The 17662-nt window shown below is 52.6% G+C and overlaps 1 protein-coding gene across 1 annotated transcript in view; it reads right to left on the minus strand.

Annotated features, from left to right (window-relative positions):
- Positions 1 to 11835, minus strand: part of acad8 (acyl-CoA dehydrogenase family, member 8) — an 85257-nt gene extending 73422 nt beyond the window's left edge. Inside the window, exon 1 of the mRNA XM_067971114.1 lies at positions 11740 to 11835. Within this exon, the coding sequence (XP_067827215.1) occupies positions 11740 to 11772 (33 nt within the window). The 5' untranslated portion in view covers positions 11773 to 11835. The remainder of the gene's footprint in view (positions 1 to 11739) is intronic.
- Positions 11836 to 17662: the final 5827 nt, after the last annotated feature.

A 17662-nucleotide genomic window follows, 5' to 3' on the forward strand; every position in this document is an offset into this window, starting at 1 on the left:
GGCGCAGGCTCGAGGGGCCGAAGTGCTAAGTGAGCGATGCTGGACACCATATACAAGATAGATTGATGAGGGGAAGTTATTAGTTATCTGTCTCCCTCCAAGATGAAATTGGATTGCATGAAATCATTCCCAGTTAGAATTCTTCCCGTTTAGTTTGGGAGATGACTTTGTTCTATTTGTAATTTGAAAGTCACAGATATCTAAGTGATGCCAGTGGCTGTGGTTAATGTGCGATTACAAATTAGGAATAGCAATGGCAACATAATCACTGCTGGCTCAACAAAATTAATCAACAATTACAGTCCAAAACTTAACAATAATTCAAGTCGACACACTGCAGGAAAGCACCAAATATCCTGTTCAGTCTTTTGGAAATGTAATTTTAGAGTGCCAAAGGGACTCAACGGGCCAGAGCACCACCTGTCAACCTAGACTTTGTTCTTGTCTATCCAGTAAAAAGGGTTCCATCTGCACCACTCCATATTTTATTTTTTAATCATTCTTCAGGATGTGGGCGTTGCTACCAAGGCAAGCATTTATTGCCCATCCGTAGCTGCTCTTCAGAAGGTGGTGGTGGGCCGCCTTCTTAAACCGCTGAAGTCCGTGTGGTGAAGGGACTCCCCAAAGTCGGGGTGGTGCATGACTTGGAGGGGAACTTAGAGGTGATGGTGTTCACATGCACCTGCTGCCCTTGTCCTTTGTGGTGGTGGAGATCATAGGTCTGTTGCAGACAGGATGCACTGCAGTCACAGTACGCCAGTGGTGGAGGGAATAAATGTTCAAGGAGGTGGATGGGCTGCCAATCAAGCGGGCTACTTCTTCCTGGATGGTGTCGAGTTTCTTGTGTTGTTGGAGCTGCACTCATCCAGGCAAGTGGAGAGTATTCCGTCACACTCCTGACTTGTGCCTTGTAGATGGTGGAAAGGCTTTGGGGAGTCAGGAAGTGAGTATTTTGCTGTAGAATACCCAGCCTCTGACCTGCTTTAGTAGCTACAGCATTTATGTGGCTGGTCCAGTTGAGTTTCTGGTGTGTGGTGACCCCCAGGATGTTGATGGTGGGGGATTCGGCAATGGTAATATCATTGAATGTCATGGGGAGGTGGTTAAACTCTCTCTTGTTGGAGATGGTCATTGCCTGGCACTTGTGTGGCGTAAATGTTACTTGCCACTTATCAGCCCAAGCCTGGATGTTGTTCAGGTCTTACTGAATGCGGGCACAGACTGCTTCATTATCTGAGGGGTTGTGAATGGAGCTGAACACTGTGCAATCATCAGTGAACAGTCCCACTTCTGACCTTATGATGAAGCAGCTGAAGATGGTTGGGCCGAGGACACTGCCTTGAGGAATTCCTGCAGCAAATGTCCTGGGGCTGAGATGATTGGCCTCCAATGACCACTACCATCTTCCTTTGTGCCAGGCATGACTCCAGCCACTGGAGAGTTTTCCCCTGATCCTGACTGACTTCAGTTTTACTAGGGCTCCTTGGTGCCACACTCGGTCAAATGCTGCCTTGATATCAAGGGCAGTCACTCTGGAATTCAGCTCGTGTCCATGTTTGGACCAAGGCAGTCATAAGGTCTGGAGCCGAGGGGTCCTGGTGGAACCCAAACTGAGCACCGGTAAGCAGGTTATTCATAGAATCATACAGCACAGAAGGAGGCCATTCGCTCCATCCTGCCTGTGCCGGTTCTTTAAAACAGCATTCCAATTAGTCCCACTCCCCCCTGCTCTTTCCCCGTAGCCCTGCAAATTTTTTCCTTTTTAAGTATTTATCCAATTCCCTTTTGAAAGTTACTATTGAATCTGCTTCCACCGCCCTTTCAGACAATGCATTCCAGATCATTACAACTGGTTGAGTAAAAATATGTCTCCTCATCTCCCCCCGGCATTTTTTGCCAATTATTTTAAATATGTGCCCTCTGTTTAGACCCCCTTGCCTGTGGAAACAGTTTCGCCCTCATCATTTTGAATATCCAAATAAACTGTCAAGAGGTAGAGAAAGAGGAAAAAGGAATGGAGTTTTTACAATGTGTACAGGACTCCTTTCTTATCCAGTAAGTAAGAAGCCCGACCAGAGAGGAATCACTAATAAAATAAAAACAGAAAATGCTGCAAAACTCCACTCAGCAGGTCAGACCTTTGATGAAAGAAAGGTCATCGACCTGAAACGTTAACTGTTTCTCTCTCCACAGATGCTGAGTGTTTCCAGCATTTTCTTTTTCTATTTCAGATTTCCACCATCTGTAGCATTTTGCTTTTGTTTAGAGAGGAATCGCTGCTGGATTTAATGATGGGAAATGAACTAGAACAGATAAGAGAAGTAATTGCAGGGAAACATCGAGGCAATAGCAATCACAACATAATAAGGTTTAGGATGAAGATTGAGAAGGACATAAGACAAAGGCCAAAGTAATAAATTGTAAAAAAGCTGACTTTGTGTTGGGGGGGGGGACGAGAATGGAACTAGGGACCTGGAAAAAAAAGAGATAGAACACCAGTGGGTAATATTTAAAACGGAGATGAAGAAAGTCCAGGAGAAATATTTTCCCACTAAAAAACAAGAACAAACTAGCCAAGTCCCGTTCACCCATCACCCACTGTGCTCGCTGACCTACATTGGCTCTCGGTCCGGGAACACCTCGATTTTAAAATTCTCATCCTTGTTTTCAAATCTCTCCATGGCCTCGCCCCTCCCTATCTCTGTAACCTCCTCCAGCCCTACAACCCTCCGAGATCTCTGCGCTCCTCCAATTCTGGCCTCTTGCGGAGCCCTGATTTTAATCGCTTCACCATTGGCGGCCGTGCCTTCAGCTGCCTAGGCCCACGCTCTGGAATTCCTTCCCTGAACCTCTCTACCTCTCTCTCCTCCTTTAAGATGCTCCTTAAAACCTACCTCTTTGACCAAGCTTTTGGTCATCTGTCCTAATATCTCCTTATATGGCTCAATGTGAAATTTGTTTGATAACGCTCCTATGAAGTGCCTTGGGATGTTTTACTACATTAAAGGCGCTGTATAAATGCAAGTTGTTGTTGTATAGAACCTTGGTTAGACCACAATTGGAGCACTGTGCACAGTTCTGTCTCCATATTTTGAAAAGGATATAGAGGCACTGGAAAAGGTGCAAAAAAAGATTTACAAGGGTGATACCAGAATTGAGAGGTTATACCTGCCAGGAAAGACTGAACAGGCTCGGGTTCTTTTCTCTATAAAAAAGACTGAGGAATGACCTGATAGAGGTCTTTAAGATTATGAAAGAGTTTGAGAGGGTAGTCGTGGAAAAGACGTTTCCACTTGTGGGGGAGACTCATAAATATAAGATAGTCACTAATAAATCCAATAGGGAACTCAGGAGAAACTTCTTTACCCAGAGAGTGGTGAGAATGCTTGCAACCACAAGGAGTGGTTGGGGTAAATAGCATAGATGTTTTAAGGGGAAGCTCAATAAGTACATGAGTGAGAAAGGAATAGAAGGATTTGCTGATAGGGTTGGATGAAGAGTGGTGGGAGGAGGCTTGTGAGGAGCATGAACACTGGCATGGACCATTTGGGCCAAATGGCCTGTTTCTGTGCTGTAAATTCTATGTTTCTTGATATCACGTGGTGTGAATCGAATTGGCTGAAGTCTGGCATCTGTGATGGTCGGGACCTCGGGAGGAGGCCGAGAAGGATCACCACTCAGCACCTCATGCTGAAGATAGTTGCAAACGTTTCAGCCTTGTCTTCTAAGAACACAGGGACAGGAGGAGGCCATTCAGCCCCTTGAGCCTGTTCCTCCATTCAATGAGATCATGGCTGATCTGTATCCTAACTCCATCCACCCACCTTGGCTCCATATCTCTTAACACCCTAGCAAAAATCTATTGATCTCAGATTTAAAATTATTAATTAAGCTAGCATCTATTGCTACCACCCTTTGCGTGAAGAAGTGTTTCCTAACTTCTGTCCTCAATAACCTGGCTCTGATTTTAAGGATATGTCCCCTTGTCCAATGGAACATGTTTCTCTTTATCTACCCTATCAATTCCTTTCAAAATCCTAAAAACCTCAATCAAGTCCAGATGAATGCATGGCTTGAGAGATGGTGTAGGAGGGAGGGGTTTAAATTCATGAGGCATTGGGACTGATTCTGGGAAATGCGGGACCTGTACAAGCTGGACGGGTTGCACCCAAGCAGAACCGGGACCAATATCCTCGAGGGGGCATTGGCTCGTTCTGTTGGGGAGGGTTTAAACTAGTATGGCAGGGGGATGGGAACCAAAGGGCAGGTACAGATAGGACAAATTCAGACCAGGAAGCGGGAAGCAGAAAAGCAGTTAGTGACGTAGTTAGCGACTCAGAAAGGCAAAAGAAGCAAAGGTTAGTGTTCAGCACAGGAACTGACAGGGTTAAAGGGTTTTTAATTCAATGCAAGGGGTATTACAAATAAAGCAGATGAGCTAAGGGCACAGATAGATACACGGCAGCATGATATCATTGCTGTAACGGAGACCTGGCTTAAAGAGGGGGATAATTGGCAGCTCAATATCCCTGGATATAGAGTTTTCAGGCAGGATAGAGTGGGTGATAAAAAAAGAGGGGGGTAGCATTATTGGTTAAAGAATCAGTTACAGTTGTGAGAAGGGATGATATGCTAAATGGATCATCAATCGAGGCCATATGGGTTGAGCTAAGAAATGAAAAAGGGGCAGTCCCACTACTAGGAGTGTACTATAGACCCCCGAATAGTGAAAGGGGGAGACTTCTTCACGCAAAGGGTGGTAGCAATAGATGCTAGCTTAATTAATAATTTTAAATCTGAGATCAATAGATTTTTGCTAGGGTGTTAAGAGATATGGAGCCAAGGCGGGTGGATGGAGTTAGGATACAGATCAGCCATGATCTCATTGAATGGAGGAACAGGCTCAAGGGGCTGAATGGCCTCCTCCTGTCCCTGTGTTCTTAGAAGACAAGGCTGAAATGTTTGCAACTATCTTCAGCATGAGGTGCTGAGTGGTGATCCTTCTCGGCCTCCTCCCGAGGTCCCGACCATCACAGATGCCAGACTTCAGCCAATTCGATTCACACCACGTGATATCAAGAAGAACAAATATGTAGGCAAATTTCTGAGTGCAAAAATAAGAGGGCAATAATAATAGGGGACTTCAACTACCCTAACATCAACTGGGATTCAAACAGTGTGAGGGGCACAGAGGGCGCAAAATTCTTGATCGGTGTCCAGAACTTTTTTAGCCAGCACGTGACAAGCCCAACAAGAGAGGATGCAACTCTAGATTTAGTCCTGGGAAATGAAGATGGGCAAGTGGGTGAAGTGACAGTGGGCGACCATATTGGGGATAGTGACCACAATTCAGTTAGTTTTAGCATTATTGTGGAAAAGGACAGAGTTAAATCAGGAGTAAACATTTTAAATTGGGGGAAGGCAAATTTTACAGAACTAAGAGGTGATTTGGCAGAATGGACTGGACACAACTACTTGAGGAGAAATCAGTGGCAAGCCAGTGGGAGGCACTAAAAAGTGAAATTCTACGGGTCCCCTCAAAGTAAAAGGGTGGCACTGCCAAATTTAGAGCCCCCTGGTTGTCTAGAAGTATACGGGGCAAGATAAAGCAGAAAAAGAAAGCTTATGACTGTCACAGAAAACTAAATACTGCAGAAAGCCTAGAGGAGTATAGAAAGTACAGAGGTGACGTAAAAAAGGAAATAAGGAAAGCAAAGAGAGGGCATGAAAAAATATTAGCTAGTAAGATTAAAGAAAACCCAAAGATGTTTTATCAGTACATTAAGAACAAGAGAATAGCTAAGGAAAAGGTGGGACCTATCAGGGATGATAGGGGTAACTTGTGTGTAGAAGCAGAGCATGTGGGTAGGGTTTTAAATGAATATTTTGTCTCCGTATTCACAAAGGAAAGGGATGATCTGGACGTAGCAGTTAAAGAGGAGAGGTGTGAAATATTGGATAAGGTAAACATAACGAGAGAGGAAGTACTAGAGGGACTGGAATCCTTGAAAGTTGATAAGTCACCAGGGCTGGATGGATTGTTTCCTAGGCTATTGAAGGAAGCCAGGGAGGAAATAGCGGATGCTCTGAGGATCATTTTCCAATCCTCACTAGATACAGGGGAGGTACCGGAGGACTGGAAGACTGCAAACGTAGTACCATTGTTTAAAAAGGGTAAGAGGGAAAGGCCGAACAATTATAGGCCGGTCAGTCTTACCTCAGTGGTGGGCAAACTATTAGAATCAATACTGATAGATAGGATAAACTGTCACTTGGAAAGGCATGGTTTAATCAGGGATAGTCAGCATGGATTTGTTCAGGGAAGGTCATGCCTTACAAATCTGATTAAATTCTTTGAGGAAGTGACAAGGAGGATTGATGAGGGTAGTGCAGTGGATGTTGTCTTCATGGATTTTAGTAAGGCATTTGACAAGGTCCCACATGGCAGACTGGTCAGAAAGGTAAAAGTCCATGGGATACAGGGAAATGTGGTGAATTGGATCCAAAAATGGCTCAGTAACAGGAAACAAAGGGTAAAAGTCGATGGATGTCTTTGCGAATGGAAATCCGTTTCCAGTGGTGTGCCACAGGGCTCAGTGTCGGGTCCCTTGCTGTTTGTGGTATATATTAATGATGTGGACTTGAATGTAGGGGGCATGATTGGCAAATTTGCAGACGACACAAAAATTGGCCGTGTAGTTGATGGTGAAGAGGATAGCTGTAGACTCCAAGAAGATATCAATGGGTTGGTGGAGTGGGCAGAAAAGTGGCAAATGGAGTTCAACCCGGAGAAGTGTGAGGTAATGCACTTAGGGAGGGCAAACAGTAAAAGGGAATACGCAGTAAACGGGAATATATTGAGAGGGGTAGAGGAAGTGAGAGACCTTGGAGTGCATGTGCACAGGTCCCTGAAGGTGGCAGTACAGGTAGTTAAGGTTGTGAAGAAGGCATACGGAATGCTCTCCGTTATTAGCCGAGGTATAGAATACAAAAGCAGGGATGTAATGATGGGACTGTATAAAATGCTGGTAAGGCCACAGCTGAAGTATTGTGCGCAGTTCTGGTCACCACATTACAGGAAGGATGTAATTGCTCTGGAGTCCAGAGAAGATTTACAAGAATGTTGCCAGGGCTTGAAAATTGCAGCTACGAGGAGAGATTGGATAGGCTGGGGTTGTTTTCCTTGGAGCAGAGGAGGCTGAGAGGAGACTTGATTGAGATGTACAAAATTATGAGGGGCCCAGATAGAGTAAACAGGAAGTACCTGTTTCCCCTAGCGGAGAGTTCAAGAACTAGAGGACGTAGATTTAAGCTGATTGGCGGAAGGATTAGAGGGGACATGAGGAAAAACTTTTTTATCCAGAGGGTGGTGGGTGTATGGAATTCGCTGCCCGAATTGGTGGTAGAGGCAGGGACCCTCAACTCTTTTAAAAAGTACCTGGACCTGCACCTAAAGTGCTGTAAGCTGCAGGGCTATGGACCGGGTGCTGGAAGGTGGGATTAGAATGGGCACCTGGTTGTTCTTCGAGCCGGCGCGGACACGATGGGCCGAATGGCCCCCTTCTGTGCTGTATTTTTTCTATGGTTCTAAGTCACGCCTTAACCTTCTATAATCCAGGGAATACAAGCCTAGTTTATGTAATCTCTCCTCATAATCTAACCCTTGGAGCCCTGGTAACATTCTGGTGAATCCGTACTGCACTCCTTCCAAGGCCAATATCTCCTTTCTAAGGTGCGGTGCCCAGAACTGTACACAGTACTCCAGATGTGGTCTAACCAGAGCTTTGTGTCGCTGTAGCAAAACCTCCTCCCCTTTATATTCTAGCCCTCCAGATATAAAGACTAATGTTCCATTAGCCCTTTTGATTATTTTTTGTACCTTACTAATACATTTTAGTGAGCTACATGGACCCCAAAATCTCTTTGGACCTCCACTGTTCCTAGCTTTTCACCATTTAAAAAATACACGGACCTATCTTTTTTGGTCCAAAACCTCACACTTACCTGCGTTAAAATCCATCTGCCACAGCTTTTTCCACTCACTTTAATCTATCAATGTCTCTCTATGATTTTATGCTCCCGTCTACACTACTTACTATGCCACCAATCTTTGGGTCATCAGCAAACTTGGATATATGGCTCTCTATTGAGATTTCTAAGTCATTAATAAATAGAGTGAATAGTTGAGGCCCCCACTCATGTGCTGGACTCTGCCATTGTTGAGGATGGGGATGGGGATGGGGATGTTCATGGATCCTCCTCCCCCCATTAGTTGCTTAATTGTCCATCACCATTTGGGACTGGATATGACAGGTGCGACCTGATCCGTTGGTTGTGTGATCGCTTACTTCTGTCTATAGCTTGGAGATAGGAGCCCGAACCACCGTAATGGTTGATCAAAATGATCGGTTTCCAAGCTCTGGAATTCCCTCCCCAAACCTCTCCGCCTCTCTCTCCTGCTTTCAGACACTCTTTAAAATCTACCTCTTTGACCAACCTGTCCTATTATCTCATCATGTGGCTGAGTGTCAAAATTTGTTTCATAATTGCTCCTGTGAAATGCCTCGAAACGTTTCATTACGTTAAAGGCGCTATATAAATGCAAGTTGTTGTTGTTAATGGGGGTTAAAAGGTAAACCAGGTCTGAGGTTAGAGCACAGATTGTCAGTTCTACAGTTTTTTTTTCTATTCGTTCATGGGATGTGGGCGTCGCTGGCGAGGCCGGCATTTATTGCCCATCCCTAATTGCCCTTGATAAGGTGGTGGTGAGCCACCTTCTTGAACCGCTGCAGTCCGTGTGGTGACGGTTCTCCCACAATGCTGTTAGGAAGCGAGTTCCAAGATTTTGACCCAGCGACGATGAAGGAACGCTGATATATTTCCAAGTCGGGATGGTGTGTGACTTGGAGGGGAACGTGCAGGTGGTGTTGTTCCCATGTGCCTGCTGCCCTTGTCCTTCTAGATGGTCGAGGTTGTGGGTTTGGGAGGTGCTGTCGAAGAAGCCTTGGCGAGTTGCTGCAGTGCATCCTGTGGATGGTACACACTGCAGCCACAGTGCGCCGGTGGTGAAGGGAGTGAATGTTTAGGGTGGTGGATGGGGTGCCAATCAAGCGGGCTGCTTTGTCCTGGAGGGTGTCGAGCTTCTTGAGTGTTGTTGGAGCTGCACTCATCCAAGCAAGTGGAGAGTTTTCTATCACACTCCTCACTTGTGCCTTGTAGATGGTGGAAAGGCTTTGGGGAGTCCAGAGGTGAGTCACTCGCCGCAGAATACCCAGCCTCTGACCTGCTCTTGTAACCACAGTATTTATATGGCTGGTCCAGTTAAGTTTCTGGTCAATGATGACCCCCAGGATGTTGATAGTGGGGGATTCGGCGATGGTAATGCCGTTGAATATCACAGGCAGGTGGTTGGGTTCTCTCTTGTTGGAGATGGTCATTGCCTGGCACTTATCTGGCACGAATGTTACTTGCCACTTATCAGCCCAAGCCTGGATGTTGTCCAGGTCTTGCTGCATGCGGGCACGGACTGCTTCATTATCTGAGGGGTTGCGAATGGAACTGAACACTGTGCAATCATCAGTGAACATCCCCATTTCTGACCTTATGGTGGAGGGAAGGTCATTGATGAAGCAGCTGAAGATGGTTGGGCCTAGGACACTGCCCTGAGGAACTTCTGCAGCAATCTCCTGGGGCTGAGATGATTGGCCTCCAACAACCACTACCATCTTCCTTTGTGCTAGGTATGACTCCAGCCACTGGAGAGTTTTCCCCGATTCCCAGTGACTTCAATTTTACTCAGGCTCCTTGGTGTCACACTCGGTCAAATGTTGCCTTGATGTCAAGGGCAGTCACTCTCACCTCACCTCTGGAATTCAGCTCATTTGTCCATGTTTGGACCAAGGCTGTAATGAGGTCTGGAGCCGAGTGGTCCTGGCGGAACCCAAACTGAGCATCAGTGAGCAGGTTATTGGTGAGTAAGTGCCGCTTGATAGCACTGTCGACGACACCTTCCATCACTTTGCTGATGATTGAGAGGAGACTGATGGGGCGGTAATTGGCCAAATTGGATTTGTCCTGCTTTTTGTGGACAGGGTATACCTGGGCAATTTTCCACTTTGTCAGGTAGATACCAGTGTTGTAGCTGTACTGGAACAGCTTGGCTAGAGGCGCGGCTAGTACTGGAGCACAAGTCTTCAACACTACAGCCGGGATGTTGTCGGGACCCATAGCCTTTGCTATATCCAGTGCACTCAGCTGTTTCTTGATATCACGTGGAGTGAATCGAATTGGCTGAAGACTGGCTTCTGTGATGGTGGGGATATCGGGAGGGGGCCGAGATGGATCATCCACTTGGCACTTCTGGCTGAAGATGGTTGCAAACGCTTCAGCCTTGTCTTTTGCACTCACATGCTGGGCTCTGCCATCATTGAGGATGGGGATGTTCATGGAGCCTCCTACTCCCATTAGTTGTTTAATTGTCCACCACCATTCATGACTGGATATGGCAGGACTGCAGAGCTTTGATCTGATCCATTGGTTGTGGAATCGCTTAGCTCTTGTCTATAGCATGTTGCTTCCGCTGTTTAGCATGCATGTAGTCCTGTGTTGTAGCTTCACCAGGTTGGGCCTCATTTTTAGGTACTCCTGGTGCTGCTCCTGTCATGCTCTTCTACACTCCGCATTGAAGCAGGGTTGATCCCCTGACTTGTTGGTAATGGTAGAGTGAGGAATATGCCGGGCCATGAGGTTACAGATTGTGCTGGAATACAATTCTGCTGCTGCTGATGGCCCACAGTGCCTCATGGATGCCCAGTTTTGAGCTGCTAGATCTGTTCTGAATCTATCCCATTTAGCACGGTGGTAGTGCCACACAACACGTTGGATGGTGTCCTCAGTGTGAAGACGGGACTTCGTCTCCACAAGGACTGTGCGGTGGTCACGCCTACCAATACCGTCATGGACAGATGCATCTGCGACAGGTAGATTGGTGAGGATGAGGTCAAGTAGGTTTTTCCCTTGTGTTGGTTCGCTCACCACCTGCCGCAGGCCCAGTCTGGCAGCTACGTCCTTCTGGACTCGGCCAGTAGTGGTGCTACCGAGCCACTCTTGGTGATGGACATTGAAGTCCCCCACCCAGAGTACATTCTGTGCCCTTGCTACCCACATGGTGCTCAACATGGAGGAGGACTGATTCATCAGCTGAGGGAGGACGGTAGGTGGTAATCAGCAGGAGGTTTCCTTGCCCATGTTTGACCTGATGCCATGAGGTTTCATGGGGTCCGGAGTCAATGTTGAGGACTCCCTGGTCCACTCCCTCCTGGTCCATCCGGTTTTATTCTAGTTATGACTTTCTGTAGCGAGGTTGTACAACTGAGTGGCTTGCTTGGCCACATTGTGGGTCAGACCGGGTAAGGACGGCAGGTTTCCTTCCCTAAAGGACATTAATGAACCAGATGGGTTTTTACGACAATCCGGCAGTTTCATGGCCATCATTACTGATACTAGTTTTTTCATAGTCCAGATTTTATTTAATTAATCGAATTTAAATTCCCCAGCTGCCGTGGTGGGATTTGAACTCATGATTCTGGATTATTAATCGAGGCCTCTGGATTACTAGTCCAGTAACATAACCACTATGCTACCAGTGTGCTAACTCCCAACCATTGCAAGTGGCTGCAGTCAGTAACAACCTGTTCCTGTGCAATGATGCAGGTGGTGATTAGCATGATGTCACTTTACCTGCTGGTCCCACTCTGCCATATGTGGAGCCATTTCATTCAAAGCAAAACCAAAGGCCACTTTCTGGAACTCCTTCTGGTCATCTGAGAGCCCTGTCGAGGCTGCAGGAGAAAAGTGCAGATAAGGCAGCATTCTGACACTCATAGAATCTTTCAGCACAGGAGGAGGCCATTCAGCCCTTCATGCCTGTGCAGGCTCTTTGAAAGAGCTGTCTAATTAGTCCCACTCCCCTGCTCTTTCCCCTATAGCTCTGTAATTGCTTTCCCTTCAAGTATTTATCTAATTCCTTTTTGAAAGTTATTATTGAATCTGCTTCCACCGCCCTTTCAGACAGTGCATTCCAGATCAGAACTACTCGCTGCATAAAAAATGTTTCCTCATGTCGTCTCTGGCTCTTTTGCCGATCAGCTTGAATCTGTGCCCTCTGGTTACTGACCCTTCCGCACTGGAAACAATTCTCCTTATTTATTAAAACCGTTCATGATTTTGAACATCTCTATTAAATATCCTCTCATTCTTCTCTGCTCGAAGGAGAACAACCCCAGCTTCTCCAGTCTCTCCACATAACTGAAGTCCCTCATCCCTGGTACCATTCGAGTGAATCTCCTCTGCACCCTCTCCAAGGCCGTGACATCCTTCCTAAAGTGCGGTGCCCAGAATTGGACACAATACTCCAGCTGAGGCCTAACCAGTGTTTTATAACGGTTTAACATAACTTCCTTGCTTTTGTACTCTGTGCCTCTATTAATAAAGCCCAGGATCCCATATGCTTTTGTTAAAAAAAACAGCCTTAGACACTCAGACCATGATCTGAAAACTTATCACTTAATCCCATATTTTAAGGGGGGGGGAGACACATGGGGGAACACATGGCTCCCTTCCCTCTCTCTCCAAGGCTCCTGTCGTGTCTCTCTCTCTCATTCTCCCCCCCCACCCCCACAACACCTCTCCCTCTCCCTCTCTCCCCCCACTCTCCTCCTCTCTCTCTCCCTCTCCCCACTCACTGCTTCTCCTCCTCTCTCTCCCATTCTCTATCGCTCTTCCCCCCCCCCGCTCTCACACTCTCTCCCTCCTCTCTCTGCCCTCTTTCCCCCCTCCACCCCCCATTCTCCTTTCCCCCCGTCTCTCCCTCTCTGCTTTCTCTCCCTCGCCGCTTTCTCTCACTCTCTCTCCCCCCTCCCATTCTCCATCTCTCTTCCCCCCGCCCCGCTCTCTCCCTCCACCTCCCCGCTTTCTCTCTCTTCCTTCCTCTCCCCCTCCCCCACCCCTCTCCCCTTCACTCACTCTCCCCCCCACCCTCTCCCTCTCTCTTCCCCCCTCTCCCTCTCTCTTCCCCCCCCCCCATCCTCTCCCCCCCTGATCCTCTCCCTCTCTCCCCCCCCATCCTCTCCCTCTCTCCCCCCCCATCCTCTCCCTCTCTCTCTCCCCCCCCATCCTCTCCCTCTCTCCCCCCCATCCTCTCCCTCTCTCTCTCCCCCCCATCCTCTCCCTCTCTCTCTCCCCCCCCATCCTCTCCCTCCCTCTCCCCCCCCCCATCCTCTCCCTCCCTCTCCCCCCCCCCCCCCATCCTCTCCCTCCCTCTCCCCCCCCCCCCCCATCCTCTCCCTCCCTCTCTCTCCCCCCCCATCCTCTCCCTCCCTCTCTCTCCCCCCCCATCCTCTCCCTCTCTCTCCCCCCCCATCCTCTCCCTCTCTCTCCCCCCCCATCCTCTCCCTCTCTCTCTCCCCCCCCATCCTCTCCCTCTCCCTCTCCCCCCCATCCTCTCCCTCTTTCTCTCTCCCCCCCCATCCTCTCCCTCTCTCCACCCCCCCCCGATCCTCTCCCACCCTCTCCCCCCACCCATCCTCTCCCTCATCCCCCCCCCCCCCCCGATCCTCTCCCTCCCTCCCTCCCTCTCCCCCCATCCTCTCCCTCTCTCTCTCCCCCCCCCATCCTCTCCCCCCCCCCCCATCCTCTCCCTCTCTCCCCCCCCCATCCTCTCCCTCTCTCTCCCCCCCCCCCCCATCCTCTCCCTCTCTCTCTCCCCCCCAATCCTCTCCCTCTCACCCCCCATCCTCTCCCTCTCTCCCCCCCCCCCATCCTCTCCCTCTCTCCCTCTACCCCCCCCCCATCCTCTCCCTCTCTCTCACCCCCCCGTCGTCCTCTCCCTCCCTCTCACCCCCCCCCCATCCTCTCCCTCTCTCTCTCCCCCCAATCCTCTCCCTCTCACCCCCCATCCTCTCCCTCTCTCCCCCCCCCCCCCCATCCTCTCCCTCCCTCTCCCCCCCCCCCATCCTCTCCCTCTCTCTCTCTCCCCCCCCCATCCTCTCCCTCTCTCTCTCTCTCCCCCCCATCCTCTCCCTCTCTCTCCCCCCACCCCGATCCTCTCCCTCCCCCCCCTCCATCCTCTCCCTCCCTCTCACCCCAGCCCCATCCTCTCCCTCCCTCCCTCTCACCCCATCCTCTCCCTCTCTCTCCGCCCCCCATCCTCTCCCTCCCTCTACCCCCCCCCATCCTCTCCCTCCCTCTCTCCCCCCCCCCCAACCTCTCCCTCCCTCTCTCCCCCCCCAATCCTCTCCCTCCCTCTCTCCACCCCCCCCATCCTCTCCCTCTCTCTCTCCACCCCCCCCATCCTCTCCCTCTCTCTCTCCACCCCCCCCATCCTCTCCCTCTCTCTCTCCACCCCCCCCCCCATCCTCTCCCTCTCTCTCCCCCCCCCCCCATCCTCTCCCTCTCTCTCTCTCCCCCCCCCCCCCCCCATCCTCTCCCTCTCTCTCTCTCTCCCACTCCCCTCCGGCCCCCATCTCTCTGCACCCTTCTCCATCGGCCTCACCCCTGCCCCACTCACTCGACCTCCCGTTCCACCATCTCCCCCCCGCCCCGCATCTCGCTCGCCCCCTGCCCCGCCTCTCTCTCCCCCCTCCCACCCTCCCCTCTCTCTCCCCTCCCCACCCCCTCTCCTCTCCTCCCCTCCCCTCCCCTCTCCGCTCCCCCCTCTCTCTCCGCTCCCCTCCCTCTCTCCGCTCTCCCTCCCTCCTCTCTCCCTCCGCTCCCCTCCCTCCGCTCCCCTCCCTCCGCTCCCCTCCCTCCGCTCCCCTCCCTCCGCTCCCCTCCCTCCGCTCCCCTCCCTCCGCTCCCCTCCCTCCGCTCCCCTCCCTCCGCTCCCCTCCCTCCGCTCCCCTCCCTCCGCTCCCCTCCCTCCGCTCCCCTCCCTCCGCTCCCCTCCCTCCGCTCCCCTCCCTCCGCTCCCCTCCCTCCGCTCCCCTCCCTCCGCTCCCCTCCCTCCGCTCCCCTCCCTCCTCTCTCCCTCCGCTCCCCTCCCTCCTCTCTCTCTCCGCTCCCCTCCCTCCTCTCTCTCTCCGCTCCCCTCCCTCCCTCCCTCTCCGCTCCCCTCCCTCCCTCCCTCCTCTCTCTCCCTCCCTCCCTCTCCGCTCCCCTCCCTCCCTCCTCTCTCTCCCCGCTCCCCTCCCTCCTCTCTCTCTCACCGTTCCCCTCCCTCCCCGCACCCCTCCCTCCCTCCTCTCTCTCTCCCCGCTCCCCTCCCTCCCCGCTCCCCTCCTCTCTCTCTCTCCGCTCCCCTCCCTACCTCCTCTCTCTCCTCCCTCCCTCCTCTCTCTCTCTCTCCTCCCTCCCCTCCTCTCTCTCTCTCCGCTCCCCTCCCTCCTCTCCGCTCCCCTCCCTCCACTCCCCTCCCTCCTCTCTCTCTCTCTGCTCCCCTCCCTCCTCTCCCTGCTCCCCTCTCTCCTCTCCCTGCTCCCCTCTCTCCTCTCCCTCTCTCTGCTCCCCTCCCTCCTCTCCCTCTCTCTCTCTGCTCCCCTCCCTCCTCTCTCTCTCCGCTCGCCCCCCTCTCTCTCTCTCCGCTCCCCTCCCCTCCTCTCTCTCTCTCTCCGCTCCCTCCCCCCTCTCTCTCTCTCTCTCCGCTCTCTCCGCTCCCTCCCTCTCTCTCTCTCTCTCTCTCTCTCTCTCCGCTCCCTCCCCTCTCTCTCTCTCTCTCTCTCTCTCCGCTCCCTCCCCTCTCTCTCTCCGCTCCCTCCCCTCTCTCTCTCCCTCTCTCCGCTCCCTCCCCTCTCTCTCTCCCTCTCTCCGCTCCCTCCCCTCTCTCTCTCCCTCTCTCCGCTCCCTCCCCTCTCTCTCTCCCTCTCTCCGCTCCCTCCCCTCTCTCTCTCCCTCTCTCCGCTCCCTCCCCTCTCTCTCTCTCCGCTCCCTCCCCTCTCTCTCTCTCCCGCTCCCTCCCCTCTCTCTCTCTCCGCTCCCTCCCCTCTCTCTCTCTCCGCTCCCTCCCCTCTCTCTCTCTCCGCTCCCTCCCCTCTCTCTCTCTCCGCTCCCTCCCCTCTCTCTCTCTCCGCTCCCTCCCCTCTCTCTCTCTCCGCTCCCTCCCCTCTCTCTCTCTCCGCTCCCTCCCCTCTCTCTCTCTCCGCTCCCTCCCCTCTCTCTCTCTCCGCTCCCTCCCCTCTCTCTCTCTCCGCTCCCTTCCCTCTCTCTCTCTCTCCGCTCCCTCCCCTCTCTCTCTCTCTCCGCTCCCTCCCCTCTCTCTCTCTCTCCGCTCCCTCCCCTCTCTCTCTCTCTCTCTCTCTCCGCTCCCTCCCCTCTCTCTCTCTCCTCTCTCTCCGCTCCCTCCCCTCTCTCTCTCTCTCTCTCCGCTCCCTCCCCTCTCTCTCTCTCTCTCTCTCCGCTCCCTCCCCTCTCTCTCTCTCTCTCTCCGCTCCCTCTCCTCTCTCTCTCTCCGCTCCCTCTCTCTCTCTCCGCTCCCTCCCCTCTCTCTCTCTCCGCTCCCTCCCCTCTCCCTCTCTCCCTGCACCCCTCCCTCCTCTCTCCCTCCCCTCGCTCCCCTCCCTCCTCTCTCTCTCTCTCTCCGCTCCCCTCCCTCCTCTCCCCTCCCTCCTCTCCCCTCCCTCCTCTCCCCTCCCTCCTCTCCCCTCCCTCCTCTCCCCTCCCTCCTCTCCCCCCCTCCTCTCCCCTCCCTCCTCTCCCCTCCCTCCTCTCCCCTCCCTCCTCTCCCCTCCCTCCTCTCCCCTCCCTCCTCTCCCCTCCCTCCTCTCCCTCCCTCCTCTCCCCTCCCTCCTCTCCCCTCGCTCCCTCTCCCCTCGCTCCCTCTCCCCTCGCTCCCTCTCCCCTCCCCTCGCTCCCCTCCCTCCTCTCTCTCTCGCTCCGTTCCCCCCCTCCCTCTCCGCTCCCTCCTCTCTCTCTCTCTCTCTGCTCCCCTCCCTCCTCTCCCTCTCTGCTCCCTCCCTCCTCTCCCTCTCTGCTCCCCTCCCTCCTCTCTCTCTCTCTCTCTCTCCGCTCCCTCCCCTCTCTCTCTCCGCTCCCTCCCCTCTCTCTCTCCGCTCCCTCCCCTCTCTCTCTCCGCTCCCTCCCCTCTCTCTCTCTCCGCTCCCTCCCCTCTCTCTCTCTCCGCTCCCTCCCCTCTCTCTCTCTCCGCTCCCTCCCCTCTCTCTCTCTCCGCTCCCTCCCCTCTCTCTCTCCGCTCCCTCCCCCCTCCCTCTCTCCGCTCCCTCCCCCTCCCTCTCTCCGCTCCCTCCCCCCTCCCTCTCTCTCTCTCTCTCTCTCCGCTCCCTCCCACCTCCCTCTCTCTCTCTCCACTCCCTCCCTCCCCCCTCCCTCTCTCTCTCTCTCTCTCTCTCTCTCCGCTCCCTCCCCTCTCTCTCCGCTCCCTCCCCTCTCTCTCCCTCCCCTCCCTCTCTCTCCGCTCCCTCCCCTCCCTCTCTCTCCCGCTCCCTCCCCTCCCTCTCTCTCCGCTCCCTCCCCTCCCTCCCTCTCTCTCCGCTCCCTCCCCTCTCTCTCCGCTCCCTCCCCTCTCTCTCCGCTCCCTCCCCTCTCTCTCTCTCCGCTCCCTCCCTCTCTCTCTCTCCGCTCCCTCCCCTCTCTCTCTCTCTCCGCTCCCTCCCCTCTCTCTCTCTCTCCGCTCCCTCCCCTCTCTCTCTCTCTCCGCTCCCTCCCCCTCTCT

Source organism: Heptranchias perlo, chromosome 33 (genome assembly GCF_035084215.1).
Source record: "Heptranchias perlo isolate sHepPer1 chromosome 33, sHepPer1.hap1, whole genome shotgun sequence".
Lineage (NCBI taxonomy): Eukaryota > Metazoa > Chordata > Chondrichthyes > Hexanchiformes > Hexanchidae > Heptranchias > Heptranchias perlo.